The 18,753-nt window shown below is 40.1% G+C and overlaps 1 protein-coding gene across 2 annotated transcripts in view; it reads left to right on the forward strand.

The window, feature by feature from the left end:
• The window catches only part of kiaa0930, a 107,037-nt gene that overhangs the window by 45,567 nt on the left and 42,717 nt on the right, over nucleotides 1-18,753 (forward strand). For both annotated transcript variants that reach the window (XM_072552343.1, XM_072552344.1), the window contains exon 2: nucleotides 12,839-12,987. In XM_072552343.1, the coding sequence (XP_072408444.1) occupies nucleotides 12,839-12,987 (149 nt within the window). The remainder of the gene's footprint in view (nucleotides 1-12,838; nucleotides 12,988-18,753) is intronic.

Genomic DNA, 18,753 nt, shown 5'->3' on the forward strand with positions numbered 1-18,753 from the left:
CAAACAGCAAAAGCAGTTACTGTGCAGTTTCACTCTAGTGTTGTTGAGAGACCTATCCAATAGTTGAACAATGAACTCCAGTCCCTGGTCGAACTCTATTGTGAATGATATTTTTTTGAAGACTACCTTTTGAGCTCCTCTGTTTTATGGGATCTGAATATGTCCCACAATGATAAGCTGCGATTTCTACGTTATAAATTTCTATTGATAATTTAATTCCATCTTCATCCATTTTGACTACTATCATGATGTGAACCAAACTTTCTGCAGGAAACTAAATTTTCAGCATTGTTTTGTACCTAATAGTTACTGAAGGCTTTTAAAAATTTATTCTATCACCCATGCAGGCTGGTAGCACCATGATGTGTGGTTTCAAATGTTTTCATTCCACAGTTTAGCTATTGGGCTTATCAAAGTTCATGGATGTGTCATTCATGTTGCTGATGTAGTATAATGGGTATTGGTGTTGTCTGATGTTGAATCATTGGAAACTGGTAATTTTGGTTGTCATAGTCTTCAGCTAGTTTGCATCTCCACCAGCTAGATGTTGTTCGAGACTGAGTTAGTTTTGCCCAGTTAATCGCTAGAATGATCTCTGTATTTATCTAACTAGCTTCAAGGACCTATTCCAGTATGTGCTGCTCAAGACCAGGCCACTTGTTGGTTTCTGCTCCCATGAAGCATTTGGTCTTGGATTTGGAGATGCCAGTGTTGGACTGGGGATAAATAGTTTAAAAATCACACAACACCAGGTTATTGTCCAACAGATTTAATTGGAAGCACACTAGCTTTCTGAGCGTCGCTCCTTCAGGTGATAGTGGAGGGCTCAATCCTAACACACACTTTATCACAAAAATTTAGTGTTATGTAACTGAAATTATATGTTAAAAAATTGATTCTGTAAAGTCTTTTCATCTGTTTGATACCATGATAGTTTCACTTTCATGTGTAAATCAGAAAACCTTTTTTTCCCCAGAAGTTGCAATCTCAAGTTAGCTGTTAACAATGGTGTTAGCTAGACAATATGTTGAAGGTGTTAGCTCCCTGTGTTCTCTGTCTATGCCATGATGTTTAGATTGATTCTAATCTAAAAAGTGAGATAACGGAGTTTTACATAAATTCATGCAGTTTTTGAGCAAAGTACAATGTAACCCTGCAAGTACAAATTCACCCCACATAATGTGTGCAAGTGGGTCTTTGTCTGTCTGTCTGTCTGGGTTGGGGGGTTGTGTGTGTGTGTGTGTATATAGTGTCTTAAGTCTGTGAGGGGGGTGCATGTGAGAGTGTGGGAATGTGTGTGTCTGTGTGTTTAGTGCAATGGTGGTCACCTATAATGTGACATGAACCCAAGGTCCCGGTTGAGGCCCTCCCTATGGGTACCAAAGTTAGCTATCAGCCTCTGCTCAGCCAATTTTCGCTGCTGCCTGTCCTGAAGTCCACCTTGGAGGACACCAGCATCCCCCACAATGATGGTATTGCAGCAACAGCCTCAGTACTCAATACCAACAACTGCCAATCTCCAAACACCATCCTACAACTCATCCGCTTTATCTTCGATCACAACGTCTTCACCTTTGACAACCAGTTCTTCTTCCAGACACATGGAATAGCCATGGGGACCAGATTTGCACCCCAATATGCCAACGTTTTTATGCACAGGTTCGAACAAGATTTCTTCTCTATGCAGGATCTCCAACCAACATTATACACCAGGTACATTGATGACATTTTCTTCCTCTGGACCCATGGCGAGATAAAACTACAGTGACATCAAGTTTCATCCCACCATCAAACTCCCCATGGACTACTCTCGACTATCTGTCTCATTCTTGGACACATGCATCTCCATCAAGGATGGACACCATAGCACCACACTCTACCGCAAACCCACAGACAACCTCACAATGCTACACTTCTCCAGTTTCCACCCAAAACATATTAAAACAGCCATTCCCTATGGACAAGCCCTACGCATACACCATATCTGCTCAGATGAGGAACTTGACGGACATCTGGAAGTACTCAGGGATGCCCAACTCATCGACCGCCAGTTCCGACGTGCCACAGCAAGGAACCGTAATGACCTCCTCAGGAGACGACACCTGCTGCAACCGACAGGGTACCCTTCGTTGTTCAGTATATCCCAGGAGCTGAAAAACTACGCCATGTTCTTCGTGACGTGCAACACATTATCAATGAGGATGAGCACCTCGCCAAGACCTTCCCCACACCTCCACTACTTGCCTTTTAAACAACCGCCAAACCTCAAACAGATCGTTGTTCGTAACAAGCTGCCCGGCTCTCAGGACAACTCCATACAACCCTGTCACGGTGGACGCTGCAAGACGTGTCAGAGTGTGGACATACATACCACTATTACACATGGGAACACCTCCCACCTTGTACATGGCAGGTACTCATGTGACTTAGCCAACATTGTCTATCTTATACGTTGCAGGCAAGGATGCCCGGAGAGGTATGGTACATTGGGGAAACCGAGCAAAGGCTACGACAATGGATGAATGGGCACCGCACAACAATCAACAGACAGGAGGGTCCCCTCCCAGTTGGGGAACACCTCAGTGGTCCAGGACATTTGACCTCGGACCTTCGGGTGACCATCCTCCAAGGCGGACTTCGGGACAGGCAGCAGCAAAACGTGGCCAAGCAGAGGCTGATAGCTAAGTTCGGTACCCATAGGGAGGGCATCAACCGGGACCTTGGGTTCATGTCACATTACAGGTGACACTCTACACTCTACGCATGCACACTCACACTCACACTCACACTCTCAACCCCCAACCCAGACAGACAGACACACGTACAGACAAAGACCCACTTGCACACATTTTGTGGGGTGAGTTTGTACTTTCAGGGTTACATTGTACTTTGCTCAAAAACTGCATTAATTCATGTAAAACTCCATTATCTCACTTTTTAGATAAGAATTAATCTAAACATCATGGCATAGACAGAGAACACAGGGGGCCAACACCTTCAACATATTGTCTAGCTATCACCATTGTTAACAGCTAACCTGAGTATGCAACCTTTTTAAAAAAAGGTTTTGTGATTGACACAAGTGAAGCTATCGCTGTATTCTAACAGACGAAAGGCTTAACAGACAATCAATTTTTCAATGTATAATTTCAGTTACATCACACTAATTTTTTGCTACAAATTCTGTGTGTTAGGATTGAGCCCTCCACTACCACCTGATGAAGGAGTGATGCTCCGAAAGCTAGTGTGCTTCCAATTAAACCTGTTGGACTATAACCTGGTGTTGTGATTTTTAACTTGGTCTTGGACACCTTTTTCAGGATGGATTCCTTAATTTTGAGTACAGGTTGTTCTACAGGTTGTATCCTTGAGCAACCCCACATTATAGAAAAATTACGTTTGAGAAACAGCGCTTAAAGTGTTGGTGACGTAATCGTGTTCCAGGCAGCACCATTTTAAAAGGTTCGCACTTGAGAAACACTCTCCAATTTGTCAACCGTGTTAGTGAATTTGCGTTAACGCAACACTCTTATAGCAGAATGATCTGTACTGAATTCCCTAGAGATTTTATACCTGGGTAGGTCATCACTTCTCAGTGCTCTGATTTATTGTTTGCAGTTTATTAAAAACATTCCCTTTTGTATAACATGGCTCATCAGTATAAGGTCTGACATGTTCTGTTCATATAACAAGTACTACTATTTATGACTTGTTTGTTTATTACTTTGCCATTAATATGCACGTGTAAACCATCCTTTTCAGTGTAACTTTAACAGATTAATGCCATATTATGTACTTTCTCACAATTCCAGTCTATGTAATAGGGCTATAGTTATGTTTTAAAGAACTCTGATGTTTAGATTCCATTTTGGATTTGAATTTGGACTTGCTCTCTCTAAAAAGATCAAAATGTAGGAAGGAGCAAACATTACATAGCACAGGATGGGATCAACTATCTTTGAAACATTTTATACTAAGATAATAAGAACATTAATGTAAATAAGAGATAAAGAATTATTAGCAAAGTGAGGTTTATGATTACTAGGACCTAACTTACTCTTCTATTAACTGCAGAATGGAAACGTGTAGTTAATGGGAGATGTGAGCTTGCCTTCTACAGGGTATTTTACATTTTGTAATGTAAGAACTAAGTGAATATCATGGCATCGAAGAATCCAAAGATATTTATGACAACTAACTATTATATACAAACAATATATTCCTTTGGTGCATCAGTATTTGAGCTAATATTAAGCTACAATTTTCCAGCAGAGGGGAGAGGTTTCTAGTAGTGTCATGCTTCAAGTGAACTGTGATAAGATGGAGCATGAAATCTCTCGCCTTCAGGAAATGATACATTGATCATATCATGAGCATGTTTCTTAACTGACTGTAATACACATCCACTCATTGATTTGGAGGAGACATAATCACAAACTATATGTAACACCGTAAGGTTTTTCACTGCAAGTGAAATCTTCTAGAATTTGGAATCCATCGGAAGAAAGTGGTAACTAAATGAAAAAGTAATTGATTTGGGTATGGGTTACAGTATTTTACTTCTCTCTATTCCCTTACCCAGACTGTATTACTTTTATGCTCAAGTGACCCTATTTCTTCTTCCTGCCTGTCCTAGTGCTGTCCAAAAGGATTTGGATGCATTGAGAGTTGGTGAAATCCCCACAAAGGTCCATTTGGATTGTGTTTATACAGAACGTCTGTCACTTTATTGCACTTCTCACAGTAAATGCTGCAGTCGGTCATCAGTCACCAAACGTTATTGTACTCTGCCACTCGAACTTTCAGTACTCATACTTGATGACCCGAAATAGCAGTGGAGTTTCAACATTGTCAATATTCTGATTTATTACTTTTTTTTGTCTCCTGCAGAAGTAACTCTAATATAAGTGTTTCACACATGTAAGTTGGCTCAACACAAAAAGGACTGTTCCTCAATTTGCAAGTACTTAATATAGTGATACAATCTACTTGATTCAAAACTAGAGCTCATTAATAACACCTACCCGTTTTGCACTTTGCATCCAGCTCTGAGTTAATAGCCATTTACAGTTGCTAAGGCTCAATTTATTGTACTAAAAAGCATTAAATATAATATTTAACACTCTAGGTTAAATTGTATTGGAATGAATGCAAAATCTGCCAATAACAGGATTTTTGATTTTTTTAATTTTTACACCTTAAATGCATATTTCTTGGATTGGTGCAATAATATGAGATCACAAAGGCCATTCCTGCATCTTGCAGTGGCATGGGATCTTTGCATGTCTTGAAGGTGCTCAACAAGATAATTGTTGTCTTCTTGCTACATGCAAAGTTTCAGTCATCAATAATGACCCACTGCTGCAGGTTTGATCGATATCTGAGGTTGATCCTGTGTTTACCAGGTTCTCAGAAGGCTGGGTGTCCTGAGTGAACACTGGTGACGTGTGAAATCATCAAACCAATTCAACATTTCTATGGGAGGGTCACTGGACCCAAAATATAAACTGTTTTCTCTCTGCAGATGGTGCCAGATCTGCTGAGATTTTCCAGCAATTTGTTTTTTTTTGTGTCAGATTTCCAGCATCCACAGTTCTTGCAGTTCTTTTAACCAGTCCCACAGTTACTGAAAGTGAACTGAAATTGTGGATTGCACATTTGAGTCAACATATTACCATATTTAATTTTAGAGTCAACACATTTTAGGAAGTGTATTATGAAATTTAATTTGCATGTGTTCCTGTTATCATTGGTGAAAAGCTGATGTGTGCAATAAATGAATGGCAAGCCAGCAACACTTCCAAATGTGGCAAGCTTTCATTGTGTTGAAAGCAGTCCTCATGTATAATATGTTGATTTAAGCTATTTTAGGATTTCAACTATGGTTGGAAGGCAGAACTGGCTCATAAACATCTCGCTTCAAAAGCTAGGGTTGAATTCCTTTTCTCCATACAGACAGTGTGCCCTGAGTAGAAGTCCATGTTAGATGAAGTCCAGAGCCGTTACTTTCTATAACATCTCTTGAGTTTTATTCCTTAAAGTTAAATCATTATTTAATCACATGTAATATTCTTACTCCTATCCGGTCTTTCTTCCCCTTCCCTCCAAAAATGTCTGTCACAAATACCAAATTCCAGGAAATTTGCACTATTCCACACTATTGGGGAGACGATGGCCTACAGGTCCAGTGCTGGTTGGAGGAGGCAGAGGATCAACTCTGGTGCTGTCTGGAATTGGCTGATTGGGCCATGTTCAAACAATCCGCAGGTACGCCACCACCATCTCAGACTTTATTAGCAAGTATGTGGGGGACTGCATACCGAGAAAGTTAATCTGGGTGTTTCCAGCAGGAAACTCTGGATGAATCAGGACATAGAGGGCAAAAGTGAGGACTGCAGATGCTGGAAACCAGAGTTTAGATTAGAGTGGTGCTCCTTGGATGCTGCCTGACCTGTGCTTTTCTGGCACCACTTTAATCTAAACTCCAGGACATACAGAACCTGCTAAAAACCAGGCGTGAGGCCTTCAGATCAGGAGACCCACTCAAGTAGAAGGAATCCAAGTATGACCTTCACAGAGCCATTAAGACAGCCAAGGACCAATATCGATCCAAACTAGAGACCCAGACAGACACCCGGTGACTATAGCAAGGACTGAATGACATCACAGGTTCTAAAAAGAGACAGTGCAAGATAGCAGACGAAGACCCATCCCTCCCAGATAATCTCAAAACCTTCTACGCTTGCTTTGAGCAGAATTTCAGTGGAGAGGTAACACCCATTCTGACAACTCCTAAGGAACCTATTCCCAACAGTCACTGCATCAGAGGTCAGATCAGTTTTCCTTTGTGTGAATCCAAGGAAAGCAATGGGACCAGACTGAGTATGAGGCTATGCAGTCAGAGCATGCGCAGATCAACTGGCAGAGGTCTTCTTGGACATCTTCACCCTCTCCCGGCAGTAGGCCACTGTCCCTGCCTGTTTCAAGAGGGCCATCCCTGCGCCTAAGAAGACTCATGCAGCATGTCTCAGTGGCCCTAACCTCGGTGGTCATGAAGTGCTTTCAAAGGCTGGTCATGGCATTAATTAACTCCAGCCTCCCCACTATTCTTGACCCACTCCAATTTGTCTATCGGACAAACAGATCCATGTCAGGTGCCATATCACTTGCCTTTCGCTCCTCCCTAGCACATCTTTACACCAAGAACAGCTACGTAAGAATCCTACTCATTGACTACAGTTCAGCCTTCAATACTATTATCCCCTCCAGACTGATTACTAAACTTAGTGAATTCAGATTAAGCCCCACTGTCTGCAACTGGATCCTCAGTTTCCTGACCCACAGGCCACAATCAGTGAAAGTTGCTGACAATATTTCATCCTCACTAATGCTTAACACTGAAGCTCCCCCAGAGTTGTAGACTCAGGCCCCTGCTGTACTCACTGTATACACATAACTGCATTGCCAAATAACATTTAGAAGGTTGCTGATGACACCACCATAGTTGGTCAAATCTCGGCTACAGGCAGGAGGTGGAAGACCTGGAAAAATGGTGCACTGAGAACAACCTAGCTCTCAATGCCGGCCAAACCAAGGAACTCATTATTGACTTTCAGCGGGATGTTACTCGTACTCCCTTACACATTTAACAGCACAGAGGTGGAACGAGTGGAGAGTGTCCAGCTCCTGGGAGTAGTCATCCACAGCAAACTTTCTTGGATTCTTCATGTGAACGCACTGGTTACAAAGGTCTCCTCTTCCTCCAGGTAGCTGAGAAAATTTGGCATGACAGCCAAACTTTTTATAGGTGCGCCATCGAGAACATTCTGTCTGGATGTATCACTACATGGTGTGGCAACTGTACTATTCACGATCGGAGACAGTTACAGAGAGTGGCGAACAATCAAAAAGGCCAATCTCCCAGGCCCACTGTCAAGGAAAGGCTGCCAGCATTCTCAAAGATCTATCCCACCCTGGCAATGTTATTCTACAACCTCTACTATCAGGGAGAAAGTACAGAATCCTGAATACACACCAACTGGTTTCGAAACAGTTTCTACCCTACTGTTGTTAGAATACTGAATGGACTTTCAAACTCTTAACATTCGCCTGTACCTGTGTTCTTGTTTTTGCCCCTGTTTACCTATTATTTACTATCTATGCTAGTTAACTGTGATTTGCCTGTATTGCTTTCAAGAAGATGATTTTCACTGTGCCTCTGTATACATGACAATAAATTCAATTCAATACTGTTAATCCAGAGATACAGGTAATGTTCTGGGAGCCTGGGTTTGAATCCTGCCTTGGCGGATGGTGGAATTTAAATTTCAAGTTAAAAAATCTGGAACTAAGGGTCTAATGATGACAATGAAGTAATTGTCAATTGTCAGAATAACCAGCCAGTTCACTAATGGCCTCTTAGGGAAAGAAATTGCCATCCTTACCTGTGACTCCAGGTCCACAGTAATGTGGTTGACTCTTAACTGCCCTCAGGGTAATTAGGGATGGGCAAGCCTAACCAGGGATGCCCTCCTCACAGGAATAAAATTTATATTAAAAAAACTCTCTCTTTTTGGATTTTAAAGAATGGTAGATCTCTCTCTTAAGGACAGTTGATCCTGCTTCTGATCTGTTGGTATTCTCTACTGGAAGATAATTTTGCCTCCTGGCTATCCTTCTCAGAGGATATTGTTAATGGTCCATTACCTTTTGAATCTCCAAGAATTTCTTTCTGGAAAGACAGCTGCTCTGTTGAGCTAAGTACTTCCTTCCTTGCAATATCCTGGCTTTCTGGACTAGGCAATCTCTGCCTAACTGGAAGATTTTGTTGCCTTTTTGTTTTGTTTACATTATCCTGGATAATTGAGTGGTTTTGTTGTCTTGACTGTCCTGAATCAGTGACCTATTGGTCTGGTTGTCATGGAATCTGATGCATTTAACCTCCCCAGAGTTGTTGCTCAGGCTGAAAGCCTTCAGCTGCCCACTGTCACTGTTTGACTAGTGGGGAAAAAAAACTTTTATCAGACACTCAGCTCCTGAAAGGTTAGTGCTCAGTCAGCACACTCTCCCTCTCTCTCTCTCTCTCTCTATCTCTGACATTGACCAGTCCTGTGAGATCTGTGACTTCCTCCTTGGTTAATATCACTTTTTTGTGAGTGATCTCAATGGATACTTTTCTTTTTGGATTTGTCTGTGAAACTGGGAAGGTCTATGAACCCATCTTCTTGTTGTCCCTTAGTGGGTTGGTCAATAATGATTTGTGTTTGGAGGAGGGATTGGACAGCTGTTTGCTTCTGGACCAGTTGCTCTTCAGGAGGATTGCAATCTCTTCGAATTCTCTTTTCATGAAGGTCGAGACCTGGATGAAGGCTCTGAAGTGAAATTAATTAATTGTGAACTGTGTATTTTCCACAGTTCTGCATGGCATAGTAGTGTAACTTGTGGAGTTCACAACTTCAGGTAGTTACTTCATGAACACCATGCAGTCTTATTTCTGTGAGCTTTAACACCTCCAGCCATGGTAACTGGTTTGATAGGACTGTAACATTTTGTTCCTGTATCAAGCATAGTATGAACAGAGAAGAGTCATAATGGATTCAAACATTAACTGTTTCTATTTCCAGGCCTGCTGAATTTCTTTTATTTCAGATTTCCACCAGTTGTAGTATTTTGCTTTGATCAAAATCAACAGGACCTCCCCGATTGTAGAAATATTCTGTTTCTTCTGGCTCATCAGGATTGGTTAGTTCCCCTAGGAATCCCTCTGGTATCTTCTCCAATGATCTTTTTTCTAAAGAAGGCAAATGTCCTTTTGTGTAGGCCTCTGAGTGACCGCCAGTACTTGGGCTGTTCTGCGATTATGGTCCCAATTCTGCATGTCATTTGGAGGAGGCATATAATTTTTCAAATGTAGTATTTCTTAGTAACAGCTGGACATGGTCTGTGCTTATGAGGCTTTGTTATCCTGCAGCACTGACTCTGGTCATTTGCATCAGATGTTTAACTAGTTTTCACTGCGGGCTCAGCTGGTCATGTGCCCATATCTTAAGTGAAGAGACTCTGCTCATTCAAGTATGGTTGTATTTTCTGCTTCTGTCTTGAGTGTTGGTGTCTGCTTCCAGCACATTTTTGAATAGCTTTCTCCAAAGTTCTATTTGTTCTTGAGTTATTTACCAAAATCTCTTAGGACAGCTTCAAAAGTATCTGGGTGCTTTGGTGTTTTGAGGAGTAACATCCATAATTGGAAAATAGTGTATGAACTTGGTCAGCATCAGACTGTTTAATTTTGAAACAATACTGTTCCTATGAACCTTTTGACTCTGTTTGAAGTCTAGACTTGAGTGCTGTGTGGTCCATTTCTGACATTTAATCTGCTAGGAAGTAGTGTATCTTTTCTTGTTGATGTGCTGATTAATCTTATTATTGTAAAGATATTTTAAACCTTACCATTTCAATATTGATTTAAATCTGTTATTCTTTCAGCTTGGATTTCTATTTTAATCAATTCTGTTTTAAATTGAATGAATGTCAAGTTTGCTAGACTGTGCCTCAGCAATATTGCAGGATATTCTCTTGTTGCTAGTCTTTTTAAAATTTATTTTTAATACTCCTTTAAAAAGCTTTAAATTGTTACTACATATTGTATAATAAGTCATGGTTTTACATTTAAAAATGTTTCTTTGTAATACTATACCTCTGCACTGATCACTGCGTCTTACCATGTATTTTAATGATCAACATGATAGCTTCCTGCTTTCTTGGGTTTGTACATCTTCTGCAGCTAAGACAGTTTTCCTGCTTTGTGCTGGGTAGAATAAATGAATTCCTACCAGTGAGGTCTACAACATTGCTGAAAAATGTGTTGCTGGAAAAGCGCAGCAGGTCAGGCAGCATCCAAGGAGCGGGAGAATCGACGTTTCGGGCATAAGCCCTTCAGGTCTACAACATTATCTACTTTGTTCTACACAAATATTACCATTGTAGTTCTTTGGTTGCAGCTCTATAAATCTTCCCACTGAAATCACTGCTTAATTACTGAGTTCTTGTCTATTTGAGTTTCAATTTTTCCTGGTTTTTCTTGTGCTAGATTCCTTTCACTAGATGCCTTTGAATTGCCTCGCTATCAGCTGTAACAAATTCTGAAGACTTATCATTCTGTAAGCCTAGTCTAAGTTTCTTTTAGGACCATTTCAACGTGGAGCCTAATGTTGAAGGCAGCTGTGATCATTCTGAGATGGTACACTCTCTCCTGCTCCCAGATCTTCCCTTTTTGGTCTTTGCACTTATTTGAAAAAGTTATTTCCTTATCCCATGGAGCTCTTTAACTTTACCAATGGAGCTCTATTGCTCTCAAAAAGCCTCCTTCACTAAGACTTCTATTTCATTCATATAGCTGGCTTTTCTTCCTTTTTCTGGCCCAATGACTTGTCCTAGTATTTTTTAACCAGTTTCTGAATACAGTTTTGACTTGAAGTGTTGATCTTGCCCTGTTGATTTTTGGAAGAAAAGTGAGGCCTGCAGATGCTGGAGAGTTGCAGTCGAAGAGTGTGACGCTGGAAAAGCACCGCCGGTCAGGCAGCATCCAAGGAACAGGAGAGTCGATGTTTCGAGCATAAGCTCTTCATCAGGCTTATGCTTGAAATGTCAACTTTCCTGCTTGGATGCTGCCTGACTGGCTGTGCTTTTCCAGTGCCACACCTTTTGACTTAGTAACAGCTGTAGAAAACAACAAAAACAGTCTTGATGTCAGTCAGGAGCTGAAGTATAATTACCCATCATATTAAAGTAGTTATACTCTTTAAAATGGTAAGCTTATATGCTTACAATTCTTTTTTTTTAACTGGACCTCTCCTCATGTTGGCAGTCAGATCTGCAGCACTGCAGATCTATGTGGTATTTTTCCAAATGACCATAGCTGCTATATTTTGTGGAATTTGCCACCTCTACCAGTATGTGGTACTAGGTCAGGGTTGTTTGAGGTAGTTTATTGCCACCAGTGCTCCCTAACTAGTAAACGGAGGCTACACCATTGTAGAATATATACAGAGAGACTGCGCTCCACGGGCTGGTCCCTGGGACACGCAAAGAGACAAACTGTGTCTGGAAAACCATCAACTTGCTGAAAGGTGCTCTTTGGTCTGCTTTGAAATTAGTTGGTCGCCCAGGACTATATGCTGAGGGATGCACTGCAGCTTGGGGCAGCTGCTGCCAGATGCAGTGGGGAAAGACCACTGGGTTAAATGAGGGGCCTTTCAGTTGTTGGACGTCAAATGCATGTAAATGTACTCTCGTATGTGTAAGAGTTGTCTTTTGGTTTGTTTGGATAGAGTCAAACTCCAATGTTTGTTTTCTTGATCTGCTATTGTACAGAATTGAACTGTTTGTGATTTTTCTTTTGTGGGTGTGTATAAAATCTATGGAAGAGCACTTTTTAGATAAGATTTACTGCACAATAGCAATAAGTAAAACTACATCTGGTCAGACACAATTACTCAGACATTGGGGAGCTGGTACAAATACATCTCCCCTTAAACCTAAGAGTAGAACTTGTCTCTGAGACTGGCTACACCTGTGCTATGAAGACACCATACAACACTAATATGATCCACTTCAGAACCATTAGCTTGTACAGCAAATTTTGTTTATTAAACAAAACATGGACCTTTCGGTTGGTTTTGCCCATTATGTCAAAAAGATTGAGAACTATGTATTCTATAGTGCTAACAGCATTATAGGGATAGAGAGAAGAGTTTATATTGCTGTTGGCAGAGGTTAATAGAACATTGGTTACACATTTTGCCTATCAGATTTCCACTTAGACCATTTATTTGCTTACTAGGCTGTTTCAAAGATGACCGGATTGTCTTTTGGACCTGGATGTTTTCAACTTACTTCATGGAGAAATGGGCCTCAAGACAAGATGATATGTTGTTCTACGTACGTCGCAAGCTGACCTTTGTTGGTCCAGACAGCAGTGACGGCAAGCAGGTAGGCCCAGGCGATGAAACTAAAGATGTTTCATGTTTGTTAGTTCATGCCTTGTTTTTCTGAGCTTTCAAATGACTTGCTGTTAATTGAACTTTCAAATCTTTTGGCTTCCTTTCGGTTTTTATTAATTGTTCCAATACCTTTTTAAATGAATAAATATCAAGTAAGGAATGGTTAAATAGAGAGCTTGCTAGGGAGTCTTTTCCCTGGGTGTAATTTTTGTATTTGATCAATTTAATCTCCTCCTGAAATTAAAACTTTTCATAAAAGCTTACGGGGAAGAAACTGTTCCATTTTGTTTCGATATATTCAGTTCAGTAGTTAGTTCACTTGGGGTCAGAGTCATTGTGGTGATATTACTTTGGGTGCTTCTTGCAAGGGGAATAGAATATAAAAATGCAAAGTTTCATAGAAGTTGTACAGGACCTGGAGTTTCTAGTTCAGAGCAGGGACTGTGCCTGTAGCAGTACAAGACCATCCATTCAGTGTAGTTTAAGTTGTTACGTGATATGCCCACCCTCTTCTCTTTGGCAGAACGCTAATAGGCATGTCACATGCAGACTAGGGTACAACAGCAAGCTCCACCTAGCTCCCCACACCAAATGCTGAGCAGTCAGATCAGTCCAGACCTTGTTGAAAGATGGGCCGTACATGCAGCAACATGGCTTTATTCTTGCATTGCTGCCCTAAGCTAAAGTCAAACTGGAAGGTCCCAGACACACACTTCTTTGGAGCTCTTCATGGTGATAAAAGATTAGATTACCTTATTATATTCACACTCTCGTCAATGAATATCCTGAGTAAAAAGTTGTTTTTTTTTTGCCCTAAGTACACTTTTAATTTGTCTTGTGGAAGGAATACATTATAAACTATAAAGTAAATTGGGCAGGACAATTCAGGTATATTTGACCATTGTTTGAGATTCCCTTTGCTTAGCTAATATTTGTCTATGTAAAATGAACAAAAGCGATTTCCTTTCTCTTGTGATATTTCAGTAGAATGCCTGAATAGTATTTTTAGCAACCCCACTGCATTTTTACTCCATCTGAGATTTGAGGCTGCAGTTGAAAGAAAGCTGCTTAATGGGTATTAGATGGAAGGAAATCCTAATCCAACACCAGGCTGGCATTTCAAAGCTGTGCAACTTGTACAACTCCGGTCAGTTCTGTTTTCCTGAAGGAATTTCACAGCAATGGAATTGCTCTAGTTTTCTTTACACACTTAGATTTTTTTCCTCTTTTTTTTTTTAAAGATGTTCTTCACTTAATCAACTATCTTGAGACACTCCTTAACACTGATATTTTTGATCAAGCTTCTGGTCAATAGTCTTGTATATTTTTGTGGCTTTATATCAAATTCTGTCCGATTTTATATCCTTCCAAAATGCATCACGACGTTTTACTGTATTAAAGCTGCTCTATAAACATAGCTATAAATAACTCTCTTACACTGGCAGAATCGCAGAATTGCAGATTTACAAAAGAGTCCGTCTGCCAACAGGATAAGGAAACTGACACTCCCTGTCATCTAGACTACATTTAAATGTAGCAGCATCCTTAATCACTGAAATGCAGCTCACACATTGTTGCTGTCCCTGTTACTTTCTTGGATGGAGGCAGCTTGTTGAGCTGAATTGCTTTTTAAAAATATACTGTTTCTGCTGTTGGGCTCTTGGAAATAAGTGCAAAGATGTGGTCAGCATACTTAATGATCGTATGTTGTGGTCATATCTGACATTACAGACTCATTATTTTCAAAGGAATATTCCTCAAGTCCCCTCTATTATCAGGAAATGATGTCCTTGTCATCCTAAAGATGAGGGGGTCCACTGTCCTCGTGCTATTCACTGTAAAATGACTGCTAATTCTGCTATGTTTTTACTTTTTTGAAAAATCAGTAATTCCTGAAAATTCCAGGACAATCCTGTCAGATTGCCAATCTGATCGTATTGTTTCAATGCATGTAAATTCTGTACTGCTTAAGATTAAAAATGTTTGAGCACTTCTAATGTGATTTTTAAGAATTGCCTTCACTTAAATTTATTGAGGCATAAAGTAGAGCGGTTATCCCTGTCCTCGTCATCCTCTTCTTCCCCACCCCCCCAAAATTGAATTTGATGGAAACAATCTGAATAGATTTGAGGCAAATTACAAGGTACAGTGGAGCCAGTGATATCAGCATGTGCTGAGTCATGGAACACCATGGTATATGCACACATGGAGCAGCAAACACAGCAATTTCAATACTGTATATTTGTGGGATGTTATACTGGATGATGGAAAAAGATCAGCAATTCAGGGTTGTCTCATTTTTTAAAAAAAAACCTCCAGAATGGTTTCTAATCTCGCTCTGTTCTACACCACTGCCACTTTGAATAGATTTTCACTCTTGATTTTTTGCCTTTTGTTTTACACACAGTATTGTTACAGGTACAGCATCTTTGGCATAATGAGATTCCCTGGCTGTTCAAATTTTTGGGCACAGCTAGACAGCAAACAACATTAAATTTAAAGATCATCTTTTCTCCACACAGCTTCCTTTTTAAGGAGTGCACCCACCCAATAAAAGCAAATTATTCAGCAGCATGGAGAATTCAACTCTCTGGTAATTGCCAAGGGATTATGTGCACTTGAATAATTATTCATGAGCTGTACTGTGGACATGGCTAAAGTTTTCTTTCTTGCAGATTTTAATTAGTTCTACTTTGAATAGTAATTATTTAGCACTGGGTAACATGTACATTTCCTAGTAAATGTATTCAGTCTTCAAATACAAATAATATGCTCAAAGCTTTCTGTTTTACTCATCAACTATTTTTGGCTACTAAATTATTTTCCAATTGAAGCAAATGATTGGTCACTTACTTCTGGTTATTCTTCTTGTTGATTTAACTGATGCAGTATGTTAATATCTTTTTAAGTAAAAGAACATCAATCCATCAATGTGACTCATCAGTTCCACACACCAGCTGTATCTAAACTGGGATAGGCATTTAAATGGTACTGAGGAGACTTAAGTGTTATGAAATTTAGAGTAATGAGATAAATCTATAATATAATTGCAGATAACTATTAAGTGATGTTTGAATCTTGAAATCTAGTTGCTTTAAAGAAAAGATAGATGTATAGCATGTTGAGGTCTGGTGATCTCCTGCATTACTCCATAGCAACCACATCATCAGCTTAGCATTATTGAGCTGGAGTCATAACTTCAGACATTGCAATGCGTCATGGAGGGGGTCAAGTTATCTGGAGGTATTGTTCCAGGAGACATTCACACCCTTAAACTGGTTACTTCTGATTTGGTTTGTGGCTGTGGTGATTGAATAGGTTGCATGGATTATTTTGCCAAACCATGCAGTGAGGTATTTCTAGAGAGTTATTAGACCTATGACTGTAGATGGATGTTAAAATGTAAACTTTGCAGATTTATTTTGGTGCTTTGTTGTCTCAGCATCTTGCCATATACTAAGGGGGGGGAACCTCCATACATAGAGGCAGAAGCTTCAACTCATGAGTTGGTTTTTCCAGAACCAGGCTGATTTGACCCAACGTGTTCACACCAATCATTAAATATCCATCCATTTTAATCTTGTTTACCAGCATTTGAGTCTGATCCCTGTATGCCATAGTGCTTCAGGTCCATCTAAATGGTTCTTAAATGTCTTTAGGGTCCTGATCTTGGCCAACCTTTTTAGGCAGTGAGTTTCAGATACCCACAACCCTGGAGTGAAATACTGTTGCCTTTTTAAAACCTCTGAACTTGCTCCTCAACTTTTTAAAACTATGCCCCCTGGTTATTGACCCTGCTACTAAGTGGAAACAGTTATCCTTACCTGTCCTGTCTATGCCCCTCAGAACTTTGTACATCTCAATCAGATTTCCCTACCTCCCCCATCCCTACTCCTTCCCAGCCTTCTCTATTCAAAGGGAAATAACCTCAGCCTATCGAGTCTCCCTTCGTTGCTGAATTGCTCCAGCTCAGGCAACATCCTGGTGAATTTTTTTCTACATCCTCTCTAGTGCAATTATATCCTTCCTAGAATGCACACAGTACTCCAGCTGTGGCCCAACCAACAGAACACAGTTTTATCATCATTCTATTTTTGCTCTTAGTTCCCTTTCTTCATTAAGGCATGGAATACATCGTGTATGCCCTTTTTTTAACCCTAACTCTGTCCTGCTGCCTTCAAGAGTCTATTGACCTGCACGTCTAGGTCCCTTTGACCCTGTGCACTTCCAATAGTCCAACCATTGAATGTGTCCTTCCAAAAACGTCACCTCTCACATCTGACTAGGCCATCTATACTGTCTGGTAGTCTAATTCTTCCCTCCTTGCTGTTCCACACACCACCTATTCCTGTCTGCAGTGAACTTGCTGATCATACCCTCTACATTCATGTATAGATGTATGTATTAATGTACACAACAAATAGCCATTGGATACAGGCTTCCAGTCAGAAAAACTTCCTCCCACCATTAACCTCTGTTTCCTGCACAAAGCCAATGTTGGATACAATTTGCCAAATTGCCCTGGATCCCATGGGCTCTTAGCTTCCTAACTAGTCAGCTATGGGAGACCTTGTCAAAAGCTGTACTTGAAGTCCATGTCGACTACTGCACTACCCTTTATCTGAGCACCCTGACAGTTCCTTTAAAAAAAAATGCAATAAAAATTATTTAGAATAATTTGTGTACTAACCAAAGATCAAGTTACATCCTGACTGAAGTTTTTTTTTGTGCATGATTAGTATTAAAATGTCCTCATCACAATGAAGTATCTGTGGTAAACAAGCAGTATTATTTTTAGTGTAAATAGAGTAAGTTCCAAAGTTGCTGAACAATGAGGCAAGATAATACAGAACTGACTGAACCTGTGTAGGGAATACTACACCGTCAAGGTTAACTTGCTTTCCTTCCCTGTTTGGGAAGGGGAAGCCCACTAGCATCTACGTTTTCCAAATAACCTTGGGACTTGATTTTTTTGCCACATTCATAAGTGGTCTCTGTTTATCAAAAGCACCAGTGTATACAAAGAATACAATACTTTTGTACAGTCATTAGAGAAAACTCAGTTCAACAGGTGCTTCGAACAACTCCATACCTTTTGAGTGATGATAAAACATTACTCTGAGGGTTCTAATCTATGTCCGTGTGAGAAAAATACATTATAATTCATAATCCAGACTTTGAATTGTTGGAGCCTAAGTGAAACTGGACCAAGTTATTTCATGGTGAAACTATATAGTTTTGCTTTTAGTTAAAATAGTCGAAATAAAAAATTAAAACAGCACTGCTTTCTTTTCTGGACCTGTCTTGCTATCAGCCTGCCAATTGATGGAACAACACATCATTAATTATTTCTTTGTAATAACTCAATTCTCTTTTTTATCAGGCCTTCATTCTCTTAGACCAAGTGGGGTAGAAGGAACATTAACTTCAGGTTTCGCTGTATAGCTGCATTTGACACCCCTAACATCCTGGACAGTCTCTTCAGTCATTCCACAGTTATTATATATCTGTTCTCATGGATTGTTGTACAAGTTTAATATTATCCATTGCTCTTGCTTTCCATGCAGCTTGAAGAAAACGAAATGTTTTGCCTTTATGGCTACCTTTAATAGTCTCTATTATGCACAGCAAGGCCAATCCCTTTTTTTAATTTTACTGTCGTAAGCTGAGTATACTTTCCCTATAGTTAGTGTTTTATTTCACAATATGCCACATCTATCCCACATCCGTATTCCCACTGCTCCATCTTTTGCAA

The sequence above is a fragment of the Chiloscyllium punctatum genome, chromosome 32 (genome assembly GCF_047496795.1).
Source record: "Chiloscyllium punctatum isolate Juve2018m chromosome 32, sChiPun1.3, whole genome shotgun sequence".
NCBI classification, from domain to species: Eukaryota; Metazoa; Chordata; class Chondrichthyes; order Orectolobiformes; family Hemiscylliidae; genus Chiloscyllium; species Chiloscyllium punctatum.